Below are 13,986 nucleotides of genomic sequence, written 5' to 3'. Positions count from 1 at the left end.
TATGAAGACAAACATTGGCTCTCAGTGGTACTCTAGGCTATATGGTTGGGCGTGTACAACAAAAAATTACTTTCCACAAACACGTGGGAAACTTGTAGTTGTTTCTGTCATTCTGTTGTCATATTCATAGCACATTCTTTCCAACTGTGCTATTGACCAGCTAGCATCAGAAGATGGACATTTATGTCTTTATCTCCCTGTGCCTAGCCTGTGCTCAACCTCTGTTAATTTATGTATGAAGCAGGCAGCTCTGCAGGAAAGCAAAGATATTTCAGTGTTTACCCCCCCCCCCCCCCCCCCCTTGCCTGTGCAGTTAATGGCATCCACTGTTGATGGATCTGATGCATGGCTCAGCAGAGACCTGTGTGTGTGTGTAGGGAAAGCTGTGAGTTATGTGGAGAGAGAATGGTGTGCAATGCAATGTTTTTAAACAGCGTGCTATCAATAGATTCACCACAGCAGCTGCTTGCTATCCTGCCAGGATAAAACCCCTTGGGAGTACCTAGCTACCTTCCAGTAAGGGTTTTCCATTCCAAATCCACTTCATCTAGCCAGATTGTGTTTGGATGAAATGGATATGAATGTCTAACTGTGGCTTAGCAGAATTTAGATAATGACAGTGAAATATGGGCAACGCCTTGGGCACAAATGGACCACAGTGACTGCGAGACAGTATTGGGTAGGACATCTTAAGTGGGAGTCAAATTTCCACATCAATGGCTGAATCAGGAGTGGCCGGCTGTTCGGTCACCGTGGAGAAGGGTTGCCTGCGGCAGTGCCTTATTAAAAATGCATGTCTTTGAGTTAAAAAAAAAAAAGAAATGTATGGCAGATCAATGAGGGTATTTTTTTTTATTCCCTGGTCTCAGATGTACAGTCACTCAGTCAGTGATGGGGAGAGATGGAAATGGAGAGTTGCATGAAGAGCTCAGAGAGGCATTAATTAACCCATAAGAGTCTAAGCTGGGTGGGAAGGGTGTGGGTCTAGGAAGCTATGTGGAATTGTGTGAGAAGGTTATACCGAGGATCATTTTGCTATTTGATTTAGAATTTTAAGACCACTCGTGGTATCTTTTTGTTTGGTATTGTTCTGAACAATTTTTTTTTTGGGGGGGGCTTTCTGCTATTATTGCATCGAATAACATATTCACTACATGGAACAACAGATAGTGCCCCCCCCCCCCCCCCCCCCAAAAAAAAAAAATGGAATGGAAGTTGGTTCTGAAGTGTCTGTCCTCTATATCTGAGAGATGTATAAGAAATATCAGGAAATACACACACACACACACACAACCGGTCAAAAGTTTTAGAACACCTACTCATTAAAGGGGTTTTCTTTATTTTTAATATTTTCTACATTGTTTAATGATAGTGAAGACATCAAAACTATGAATTAAAACATATGGAATCATGTATTAACCAAAAAAGGGTTAAACAAATCAAAATATATTTGAGATTCTTCAAAGTAGCCACCCTTTGCCTTGACAGATATGTACTCGCTTGACATTCTCTTAACCAGCTTCATGAGGTAGTCACCTGGAATGCATTTCAATTAACCGGTGTGCCTTCTTAAAAGTTCATTTGTGGAATTGCCACAAAGTTGGAAGCATAGAATTGTCTAGAATGTAGCATTAAGATTTCCCGTCGCTAGAACTAAGGGGCCTAGCCCCAAACAGCCCCAAACCAGGATTCCTCCTCCACCAATTCACTGAGCACTTCTCTAAGGCCATTCTACTGCCAATGTTTGTCTATAGCGATGTGTGGGGCTGAAATAACTGAACCACTCATTTTGAAGGGGTGTCCACATACTTTTGTGTGTGCGCACTTTACTCAAATGAAGTTGGATTGAAACCTGCTTTAGTGACACCTTTTGCTTTAACCTTCCAGTTTGGCAACATGGACATCCTCAGTCGTTAATGTTTTTCCTGCTGATCTCTTGGAATTGTGACTTATCCTTTGTTGGTGAGATGTGACCAACAGTACAACAGGGTTGACTCTCTTTGCACCACTAAAGCATTATGGATTTGATTAAATGCAAGAAAACCCACTTAGGCTCAGCGGAAGTACTCCGAGGACTTGGATAGATCTTGGATGTCTCTGCGATAATGACCGTAGACCAGGCAACTCTGACAGTCTTACTTTCTCCTCTGTCAGCCTGTTGTTTGGTAATCCGCTTTGACAGTTTAATGGGTAGTGAAATTAAGTGGAGTGAACACTCTTTGTTAAACACACAGTTGATAGAAGGATTAGCGAGACATGAGCGATCTTCACAACCAGATTTCTTACAATCTTTGTTTTCCCCTTTTATTTATTTTTTATTTTTTTATTTCATGGGCTTTTAATAGACAATTAGACACTTTACTTTATACTACACTCATGATGTGCCATGCTCCAGGAGACAAGTGGCCCTACCTAAGCCTCAACTAAAGCTCATCATTATCTAGTCTCTTCCCACCGCCGTGCCACGAGTCTGGCAAGCGAGACAGGACTAATCGTCATTACTCTGTTTCTACTGTCAGGTGGGCAAAGAGTTTGGATTCCCCTCCAACGGCTTCACCGTCTTCCTGAACCGTAACAAGACTGACGAGATCCAGTCCCAGAATAAGACCCTCAACCTGCTGAAGATCAAGTGAGTTAGGAGCAGCATTGCGTTGTTCCTATTAGCCCTATTACATGCATCACTAGTCGTTAGACTGCTCCATTTAGCTAGCTACACATGTTCTCATCAATATAGTCACTTCAGCATTTTATCTTGGATTGTCATTATGCTCATTGTGTGGGTGAATTTAATGTGTCTAATTCTTCCCTCCCTCTAGACATGGAGACATGCTCTACCTATACCCCTCGGGCTCCCCGGGACCGGCAGGAGAGACCATGGACCTGGCCACGCCTCACTCGTCATCACTACCCTCTACCTCCCATTCGTCCTCTTCTTCATCGTCCATGATGTCACGCTCCCACTCGGCGCCCCAAATCTCCGAGGACGAGATCGACCAGTACCTGGCCAAGCAGGAGGGAAAGATCTACAGGAATAAAGATCCACAGCTGTAAGAGCTTTATATACTTCCTGTATGTTGTATTTAAGCAAAGATCTACAGGAATAAAGATCCACAGCTGTAAAAGCTTTATATACTTCCTGTATGTTGTATTTAAGCAAAGATCTAGAGGAACAGTGATCCACAGCTGTAAGGTTTATATACAATACCAGTCACAAGTTTGGACACACCTACTATTTTCTACATTGTAGAGTTTATAGTGAAGATGTCACAACTATGAAATAACACATATGGAATCATGCAGTAACCAAAAAGTGTTGAACAAATCAAAATATATTTGAGATACTTCAAAGTAGGCACCCTTTGCCTTGGTGACAGCTTTGGATAACCAGCTTCATTTCAATTAACAAGTGTCCCTTCATTTGTGGAATTTATTTCCCTAATAATGCGTTATGAGCCAATCAGTTGTGTTGTGACAAGGTAGGGGTGGTATACAGAAGATGGCCCTATTTGGTAAAAGACCAAGTCCGTATTATTGCAAGAACAGTCCATCATTACTTTAAAACGTGAAGGTCAGTCAATCCGAAAAACGTCAAGAACTTTGAAAGTTTGTTCAAGTGCAGTTTCTTCGAGTGCAGTTGCAAAAACCATCAAGCGTTATGATGACACTCCCTCTCCATAAGGATTGCCCAGAGTTAACTCTGCTGCAAAGGATAAGTTCATTAGAGTTACCAGCCTCAGAAATTGCAGGCCAAATAAATGCTTCAGATTTCAAGTAACAGACACACCTCTACATCAACTATTCAGAGGAGTGTGTGAATCAGGCCATCATGGTCGAATTGCTGTAAAGAAACCACTAAAGGACACCAATAAGAAGACTTGCTTGGGCCAAGAAACATGAGCAATGGACAATAGACCGGTGGATATCTGTCCTTTGGTTTAATGAGTCCAAATGAGACATTTTTGGTTCCAACCGCCATGACTTTGTGAGAGGTAGAGCAGGTGAACGGATGATCTCTGCATGTGTGGTTCCCACTGTGAAGCATGGAGGAGGAGGCCTGATGGTGAGGGGGGCCTTTGCTTTGCTGTCGGTATTTCAAAATGCCCCGGTATAAGCGGTATTTCGCCCAAGTCTTCCACAGTCATATATAGTAGCATTAGGCATCTGGAATCTGCATGGGCGAGTTACATTTTTGTCCCGAAGACTACTGTTAATTCACATTGGACTCGAGTGTTACTTGTGTACTGCGGTTTAGGGACTCAAACCAAAAAAAAGATACCTAGCCATGTGATCATCTCCTTACATTTCTCCGTTACGTGTCGCTCACTCATCTTCAATCTGACGCTCTTTTTTACACACATCCAAGCTCTGCTCCTGCCTACAGAAATGACTGATGAGATACACTAACATAATCTGTAGAAGAGCTACATTCCTTGCCAAATAGTCAGCTTGATCACACGTTCAAAATGGACAGGTTGATTAAAGTAAGGAAGTGTGTGTTCCAACCACAAGCTGCCGTTTTGGAGTAATAGATTAGGCTTTTTTTTTTTTGCGAACTGCTACAGTGTAGCAGAATAGGTTACACTGCCCCAGGTTCCAGACTGAAATATGCAACAATAACATTGTTTTTGAAGAAGGCAAGTTGCTTATTCATTAGCCAAGGGGCCTAGTTTGGTTTCTTGTTTTAACAAAAGCCTGCCCATCTAGTTTTTAAACTCACTAATCAAACAGGGAAAAAGAGAACGCACCAAATCCGGGATTTTAGGCCTACTGGTTAAAAGGGGAGGCATTTGAGCGTTCTAATGCTGTTAACTGGAGGCACAGCTAGAACAATGAGACAGATATTTCACCGGATGTAGAAATGTGAAGCATCCGCCTGGCGTTTCCACTCAATACCAAATATGGTAGTGGGAGAAGATAAAAGCAGAGGGATTTTAGCTCACATTCTGCCATTTAGTTTTTTTTTTTCTTTGATTTTTAAACACTTGATGTCAATATAGATCTCGCCGGTCTCAACGTCAACAGTGAAGAGGCAACTCCGGGATGCTGGCCTTCTAGGCAGAGTTCCTCTGTCCAGTGTATGTACTTTTGCCCATCTTTTTATTGGCCAGTCTGAGATATGGCTTTTTCTTTGCAACTCTGCCCAGAAAGCCAGCATCCTGGAGTCGCCTCTTCACTGTTGACATTGAGACTGGCGTTTTGCAGGGTACTATTTAACGAAGCTGCCAGTTGAGGACTTGTGAGGCGTCTTTCTCTCACTAGACACTCGATGTACTCAATGTACACACAATGTACTTGCACTCTTGCTCAGTTGTGCACCGGGGCCTCCCACTCTTTCTATTCTGGTTAGAGACGATTTCTAAGTTCTTTGTTTCTGGCCATTTTGAGCCTGTAATCAAACCCACAAATGCTGATGCTCCAAATACTCAACTAGTCTAAAGATGGGCAGTTTTGTTGCTTCTTGAACAGTTTTCAGCTGTGCTAACATAATTGTGAAGGGGTTGCACAATGTGCCATTGGAACACAGGAGTGATGGTTGCTGATAAAGGGCCTCTGTACGACTATGTACATATTCCATTTAAAAAATAAGCCGTTTCCAGCTACAGTGGTCATTTAACAATGTCTACACTGTATTTCTGATCAATTTGATATTTTAATGGACCCCAAACGTGTGTGTGTGTATGTAATAAATATATATAATATATATATTTTTTTCAACCTAACTTACGTTACATAAACTGCAATGAAAATAGGTGGTCAGCTAGCTAGGAGGTTGTCTTTAATTGCAAAATGTACCGTTATTTTCCAGTCCATTTAAAGGTTGTGCCCAAAGTTAGGGGGTGTCTGATGTTTGGGGGGAAATTAGCTAGGCCATTGACAATGCCTGCATATCAACTGCAATCATTTCTGTAGTCGGGTGTTAGTGATGACGTACATCGCGCTTTATATCCGTGGCCCAAAAAATGTGAAAGATGCATCAATTAATTAATCAAATGTATTTATAAAGCTCTTTTTACACCAGCAGTTGTTACAAAGTGCTTATACGGAAACCCAGTCTGAAACCCCAAAGAGCAAGCAATGTAGATGTTGCCGCGGTGGCTGTCCTGTAACGTTAGGAAGGCCGCGGTGGCCGTCCTGTAACGTTAGGAAGGCCGCGGTGGCCGTCCTGTAACGTTAGGGTTGCCGCGGTGGCCGTCCTGTAACGTTAGGGTGGCCGTCCTGTAACGTTAGGGTTGCCGCGGTGGCCGTCCTGTAACGTTAGGGTTGCCGCGGTGGCCGTCCTGTATGAATTTAGTTTAAACGTTCACACCCATAACAGGAGCATCGATCCTACAGCTGTAAGATATTTATATTCATAAAGATCTATGGGAGCAGAGATATTTATATTCATAAAGATCTATGGGAGCAGAGATATTTATATACATAAAGATCTATGGGAGCAATGATATTTATATACATAAAGATCTATAGGAGCAGAGATTTATATACATAAAGATCTATAGGAGCAGAGATATTTATGTACATAAAGATCTATAGGAGCAGAGATATTTATGTACATAAAGATCTATAGGAGCAGAGATCCACAGACATAAGAGACTGTTGCCAGCTAGATATGTAATTGTATTAAGCCATTCAATTGTATCAGTGTATTGATTCAGTTCTTGTTTCAGGTGTCGACATGGATCTATGGGAAAGTGCGTGCACTGTGTGCCCCTAGAGGTAAGTGCTCTTTCCTCCTTCGTTCGTCCAACAATTGACTGTGTTGCTTTAAATTTGTTTTACGTGTCAACTTCGCTGTGAATTTGAATTGTTTTCTATCTGCCAGCCTTTTGACGAAGAGTATCTGAGTCATCTAGAGCCACCTGTCAAACACATGTCATTCCATGCCTACATCCGCAAGCTGACAGGAGGCGCTGACAAGTGAGTGGCTCTAGCCTGTAGCCTGGTTCTAGATCTGTCTGTATTGTCTTGGCAACATGTTTGCCATGACGATATCAAAAGAATATACACTCTGTATTCTCTGCTCTTCTCCAGCAGGAGGATTGGCCACATCCACAAGCTCTTTGTCTCTTTATTCAAATCTTATTTTCCTCTTCAGAGGGAAGTTTGTGGCCCTGGAGAACATCAGCTGTAAGATCAAGTCGGGCTGCGAGGGCCACCCTCCCTGGCCAGAGGGGATCTGCACCAAGTGCCAGCCCAGCGCCATCACCCTCAATAGACAAGTACACCCTATAACTCTCTCCTCTTTACTGCCAAGGGTCCATCTCAATACTCCACTTTACTGCCAAGAGTCCATCTCAGGAAGTCTAAAGCAGGGATTCCCAAACTCGGTCCTGGGGCCCCCCCCGGGCACATGTTTACATTTGTATTTGTTTTTGCACTAGCACTATACAGCTGATGTTAAAATAACCATCGAGCTTTGATTATTTGAATGCTCTGTGTAGTGCTAGGGCAAAAAACAAAAATATGCACCTAGAGAGGGGGGTGGGGCAGGACCGAGTTTGGCAAACCCTTTTCTAGAGTAGCTCCTCCTTGTTTTCTTGGCTTCATTTAGTCATTGGGCTTCACAGGATGGGTGATAACAAGGACATGTGGTGGATTGGTGCTTACAAGGCTATTTGATTTCACTTCTTCACCTGCCCACTTCGGTCACATCACTTCAGATTAGAAAAGGACACGAGGAGACGAATCCACTGTAACCTATTGGAATGCACCTCAGAGAGGTTTCTCAACCTCTACTCATTTCCTAGTGGAGTTGTTGATTTAATAACCCGCCTCATCCCCGCCAACAGAAATACAGACATATAGACAACATCATGTTTGAGAACCACACCATCGCAGACCGTTTCCTGGACTTCTGGAGGAAGACGGGCAGCCAGAGGATGGGCTACCTGTACGGCAGGTACACGGAGCACAAAGACATCCCTCTGGCCATCAGAGCAGAGGTTGCTGCCATCTACGAACCCCCGCAGGTGAGTGTTCAGCGCTCTGGACTCAATCCAATGGTTTGTTAGTGATTTGTAGATGTAGTGAGATTAATTAGCCACAGGATGGCAGTAGGTTCACTTTCAATGGGTATTGACCAAGTGCTGCTGTTGCAGGAGCAGTATTTATCACAGACTTAAGTAATCAGATCATTGTATCTACACTGAACAAAAATACAAGCGCAACGTGTAAACTGTTGGTTTCATGAGCTGAAATAAAATATTCCAGAAATGTTCCACACACACACAAAGCTTCATCGTCTCAAATGTTGTGCACAGGTGTGTTTACATCCCTGTTAGTGAGCATTTCTCCTTTGCCAAGATAATACATCCACCTGACAGGTGAGGCATATCAAGAAGCTGATTAAACAGCAGTATCATTACACAGGTGCACCTTGTACTTGGGTACAATAAAAGGCCACTAAAATGTGCAGTTTTGTCACATGACACAATGCCACAGTTGTCTGAAGGTTTGGGGAGTGTGCAATTGGCATGATTACTACAGGAATGTTCACCAGAACTGTTGCCAGATAATTGAATTAATTTCTCTACCATAAGCCCCCTGCTACATTGTTTTAGAGAAAATGGCAGTTCTTCCAACCGGCCTCACAACCGCTGACCACGTGTATGGCGGTTAAAGTTGTGAACAGTGTGCCCCTATGGTGGGGTTACGGTGGAAAAAGCCATATATCAGACTGGCCAATCAAAAAATAAAAGATTAAGATGGGCAAAAGAACAGACACTGGACAGAGGAACTCTGTCTAGAAGGCCAGCATATATTCTTAGGGTATTGGAAACAACTTTAAGCTAGTGTACTTTAAAAAATAAAAAATAAATGGAAATGTTTATCCTAGATGTGTTTTGATTTAGTTGGTTGAATTTGAGCTCTTGTGAATTCCTCTGTCCATCAGATTGCCACCCAGAACAGTCTTGAGCTGGTAGAGGACCCTAAAGCTGCAGCCGTGGAGGAGATCGCAGCCAAGCTGGGCCTGCGCAAGGTTAGACGACACCACAAGCTAAAAATATGGACTTATCCTTTCCCTGATCCAAATTTTGATTCTGCCTAGTACCCTTATCTCTAAACTCTTGTGCTCTTCAATATGTGTCCAGCTGACTTAGTGCCACATTTGTATTTTGATGTCACAATGTATCACAGCGTTGGAGGGGTAGTATCCTTTTCCATGTACAACCCTTCATCTGGGTCGTACCCCCTTCACTCACAGATAACAGGTATAGAAGAACATCTGGGTCGTACCCCGTCTCTCAGGGGGAACAGGTGCAGGGGAACATCTGGGTTGTATTCCCCGTCTCTCAGGGGGAACAGGTGCAGGAGAACATCTGGGTCATACCCCGTCTCTCGGGGAACAGGTATAGAAGAACATCTGGGAACGGGTATAGAAGAACATCTGGGTCGTACCCCGTCTCTCGGGGAACAGGTATAGGAGAACATCTGGGTCGTACCCCGTCTCTCAGGGGGAACAGGTATATGAGAACATCTGGGTCGTACCCCGTCTCTCAGGGGGAACAGGTATAGGAGAACATCTGGGAACAGGTATAGGAGAACTTCTGGGTTGTATTTCCCCGTCACTCAGGGAGAACAGATATAGGGTCGTACCCCGTCTCTCAGGGGGAACAGGTATAGGAGAACATCTGGGAACAGGTATAGGAGAACATCTGGGTTGTATTCCCCGTCACTCAGGGGGAACAGGTATAGGAGAACATCTGGGAACAGGTATAGGAGAACATCTGGGAACAGGTATAGGAGAACATCTGGGTTGTATTCCCCGTCACTCAGGGAGAACAGGTATAGGAGAACATCTGGGTTGTATTCCCCGTCACTCAGGGGGAACAGGTATAGGAGAACATCTGGGAACAGGTATAGGAGAACATCTGGGAACAGGTATAGGAGAACATCTGGGTTGTATTCCCCGTCACTCAGGGAGAACAGGTGCAGGAGAACATCTGGGTTGTATTCCCCGTCACTCAGGGAGAACAGGTGTAGGAGAACATCTGGGAACAGGTATAGGAGAACATCTGGGTTGTATTCCCCATCACTCAGGGGGAACGGGTGCAGGAGAACATCTGGGTTGTATTCCCCATCACTCAGGGGGAACGGGTGCAGGAGAACATCTGGGTTGTATTCCCCATCACTCAGGGGGAACGGGTGTAGGAGAACATCTGGGTTGTATTCCCCGTCACTCAGGGGGAACAGGTGTAGGAGAACATCTGGGTTGTATTCCCCATCACTCAGGGGGAACAGGTATAGGAGAACATCTGGGAACAGGTATAGGAGAACATCTGGGAACAGGTGTAGGAGAACATCTGGGTTGTATTCCCCATCACTCAGGGAGAACAGGTGCAGGAGAACATCTGGGTTGTATTCCCCATCACTCAGGGAGAACAGGTGCAGGAGAACATCTGGGTTGTATTCCCCATCACTCAGGGAGAACAGGTGCAGGAGAGCAGCTTCTATCTCAAGGCCATCAGACTGCTAAACAGCAATCACCAACTCGGAGACTGCTGCCTACAAGGAGACCTAATCACTGGCCACTTTAACAAATGGATCACTAGTCACTTTGTACAATGCCACTTTAGTAATGTTTACATATCTTACATTACTCAAATGTATTTACTGTATTTTATACCACCTACTACACTTTGCCTATGCCACTCGGTCATCACTCATCAATATATTTATATGTACATATTCTCATTCACCCCTTTAGATGTGTGTGTATGAGGTAGTTGTTGGGAAACTGTTAGATTACTTGTTAGATATTACTGCACTGTCGTAACCAGAAGCACAAGCATTTCACTACACTGGCATTAGCATCTGCTAACCATGTCTGTGACAAATTCAATTTGATTTTAAGGACAGCTACTGTCCAGTCTGACTGGCCCATCATTATAGACCACTGGGGTCATGAGGCACTCATCAATATGAGGCATTCCCTAGATTCCTCAGTCTATACAAGATAGGGGCTTTAAACAGCTTCCATATGCCCTCAGGCCATAGTGTATGTAATGTGTAGGACGTTTACGCAGCCATCATGGATTTTAAGAAAGACGCCCAATCAGTGCATTCGAGAAGTATTCAGACCCTTTCCCTTTCTCCACGTTTTATTTTATATATATATATATATATTGTTCTAAAAGGGATATTAAAAATTGATTCCCTCATCAATCTACACACCATACCCCATAATGACAAAGCGAAAACAGGTTTCTAGAAATGTTTGCTGATTTATTAAATACGTAATACCTTATTTACATAAGTATTCCGACTCTATGCTACGCGAGTCAAAATTGAGTTCTGGTGCATCCTGTTTCCATTAATCAGCCTTGATGTTTCAAACAACTTGATTGGAGTCCCTCTGTGGTAAATTTAAATTGATTGGACATGATTTGGAAAGGCACACACCTGTCGATATAATGTCACAGTTGACAATCCAAGCCATGAGGTCTTAGGAGTCGAGACACAGATCTGGGGAAGGGTACCATAAAATTTCTGCTGCATTGAAGTTCTGCAATAACACAGCTGCCTGGCCAAACTGCGCAATCGTGAGAGAAGGACCTTGGTCAGGGAGGTGACCAAGACCCCGATGGTCACTCAAACTCCGGAGCTATGTATATCTGTAGAGATGGGAGAACCTTCCAGAACGGCAACCATCTCTGCAGCACTCCACCAATCAGGCCTCTATGGTAGTGGCCAGACAGAGGAAGGAAACCTGGCGACATCCCTACGGTGAAGCGTGGTGGTGGCAGCATCATGCTGTGGGAATGTTTTTCAGGGACTGGGAGACTATTCAGGATGGAGGAAAAGATGAACAGAGTAAAGTACAGAGATCCTTGATGAAAACCTGCTCCAGAGCACGACCTCAGACTGGGGCGAAGGTTCACCTTCCAACAGGACAACGACCCTAAGCACACAGACAAGACAACGCAGGAGTGGCCGTGGACAAGTTTCTGAATGTCCTTTAGTGGCCCAGCCAGAGCCCGGACTTCAACCCGATCGATCGAGCATCTCTGGAGAGACGCTCCCCATCCAACCTGGCAGCGCTTGAGAGGATCTTCAAAGAATGGGAGAAACTCCCCAAATGTGCCAAGCTTTTAGTGTCACACCCAAGAAGACTCAAGGCTGTACTTACCAAAGGTGTTTCAACAAAGTACTGAGTAAAGGGTCTGAATACTTATGTAAATGTGATATTTCTGTTTTGTGTTTTATAAATTGGTATAAATGTAATAATAAAAAAAAACGTTTGCTTTGTCGTTATGGAGTATTGTCTGTAGATTGAGAGGGTGGGTGGGGGGGGGTTTAAAAAAATCTAGTTTAGAGTAAGGCTGTAACAAAATGGGGGGGAAAAGTCAAGGGGTCTAAATGCTTCCTGAATGCAGTGTATGTTACTATAGCTGTCCACACCAGAGAATTACCTTACGAATATATAGGTTACTCGACAAAAGTATAATATATATTCTTAGTCCAACAATGTGGAGTTTGATGTGCTTGACTTTGCTGACCGTAGTTTTCCTATGTGGTCTTTACTGAAGGTGGGGTGGATCTTCACTGACCTTCTCTCTGAGGACACCAGGATAGGCACGGTCAAATACACCAGGAACAAGGACTCGTACTTCCTAAGTGCGGAGGAGTGCATCACGGCTGGACACTTCCAGAACCAACAGTGTAACCCCTGCAGACTCTCACCCGACGGACACTTTGGGTCCAAGTTTATCACTGTGGTGGCCACAGGTACACGGACCTAACAAGGCCATCTAATGACTTCTACAACAGAATCCTACCAGACCAGAAGCAGGTGTAGATGTGTCCTAGTTGTCTGACTCGCTCTATAGCAGTAGGTACAGTTGAAGTTGGAAGTTTACAAACACTTAGGTCATTGAAACTCGTTTTTCAACCACTCCACAAATTTCTTGTTAACAAACTATAGTTTTGGCAAGTCGGTTAGGACATCTACTTTGTGGATAGCACACGTTATTTTTCCAACGATTGTTTATAGACCGATTATTTCACTTATAATTCACTATCGCAATTTCAGTGGGTCAGAAGTTTACATACACAAAGTTGACTGTGCCTTTAAACAGCTTGGAAAATTCCAGAAAATTATGTCATGGCTTTAGAAGCTTCTGATAGGCTAATTGACATCATTTGAGTCAATTGGAGATGTACCTGTGGATGTATTTCAAGGCCGACCTTCAAACTCGTGAAGATGCTGGAGGAAACAGGTACAAAAGTATCTATATCCCAGTAAAATGATTCCTATATCGACATAACCTGAAAGGCCGCTCTGCAAGGAAGAAGCCACTGCTCCAAATCGCCATTTTAAAAAGCCAGGCTACCGTTTGCAACTCCACATGGGGACAAAGATCGTACTTTTTGGAGAAATGTCCTCTGGTCTGATGAAACAAAAATAGAACTGTTTGGCCATAATGACCATCGTTATGTTTGGAGGGAAAAGGGGGAGGCTTGCAAGCCAATGAACACCAATCCCAACCATGAAGCACGGGGGTGGCAGCATCATGTTGTGGGGGTGCTTTGCTGCAGGAGGGACTGGTTCACTTCACAAAATAGATGGCGTCATGAGGAAGAAACATTACGTGGATATCTCAAGACATCAGTCAGGAAGTTAAAGCTTAGTCGCAAATGGGTCTTCCAAATGACAATAACCCCAAGCATACTCCCAAAGTTGTGTCAGAATGGCTTAAGGCCAACAAAGTCAAGGTATTGGAGTGGCCATCACAAAGCCCTGACCTCAATCCTATAGAAAATGTGTGGGCACAACTGAAAAAGCATGTGCGAGCAAGGAGGCCTACAAACCTGAACTCAGTTACACCAGCTCTGTCAGGAGGAATGGGCCAAAATTCATCCAAATTATTGTGGGAAGCTTGTGGAAGGCTCCCTGAAACGTTTGACCCAAGTTAAACAATTTAAAGGCAATGCTACCAAATACTAATTGAGTGTATGTAAACTTCTGACCCACTGGGAATGTGA

The 13,986-nt window shown here is 43.8% G+C and overlaps 1 protein-coding gene across 3 annotated transcripts in view; it reads left to right on the top strand.

Moving 5' to 3' along the window:
- Window positions 1–13,986, top strand: part of LOC110499543 (nuclear protein localization protein 4 homolog) — a 33,664-nt gene that overhangs the window by 1,607 nt on the left and 18,071 nt on the right. For all 3 annotated transcript variants that reach the window (XM_036956311.1, XM_036956313.1, XM_036956312.1), the window contains 8 exons: window positions 2,520–2,629; window positions 2,817–3,047; window positions 6,669–6,717; window positions 6,824–6,918; window positions 7,097–7,220; window positions 7,791–7,970; window positions 8,894–8,980; window positions 12,531–12,729. In XM_036956311.1, the coding sequence (XP_036812206.1) occupies window positions 2,520–2,629; window positions 2,817–3,047; window positions 6,669–6,717; window positions 6,824–6,918; window positions 7,097–7,220; window positions 7,791–7,970; window positions 8,894–8,980; window positions 12,531–12,729 (1,075 nt within the window). The remainder of the gene's footprint in view (window positions 1–2,519; window positions 2,630–2,816; window positions 3,048–6,668; window positions 6,718–6,823; window positions 6,919–7,096; window positions 7,221–7,790; window positions 7,971–8,893; window positions 8,981–12,530; window positions 12,730–13,986) is intronic.

The sequence above is a fragment of the Oncorhynchus mykiss genome, chromosome 20 (genome assembly GCF_013265735.2).
Source record: "Oncorhynchus mykiss isolate Arlee chromosome 20, USDA_OmykA_1.1, whole genome shotgun sequence".
NCBI classification, from domain to species: domain Eukaryota; kingdom Metazoa; phylum Chordata; class Actinopteri; order Salmoniformes; family Salmonidae; genus Oncorhynchus; species Oncorhynchus mykiss.
This window is presented reverse-complemented; position numbering and strand designations above follow the sequence as displayed.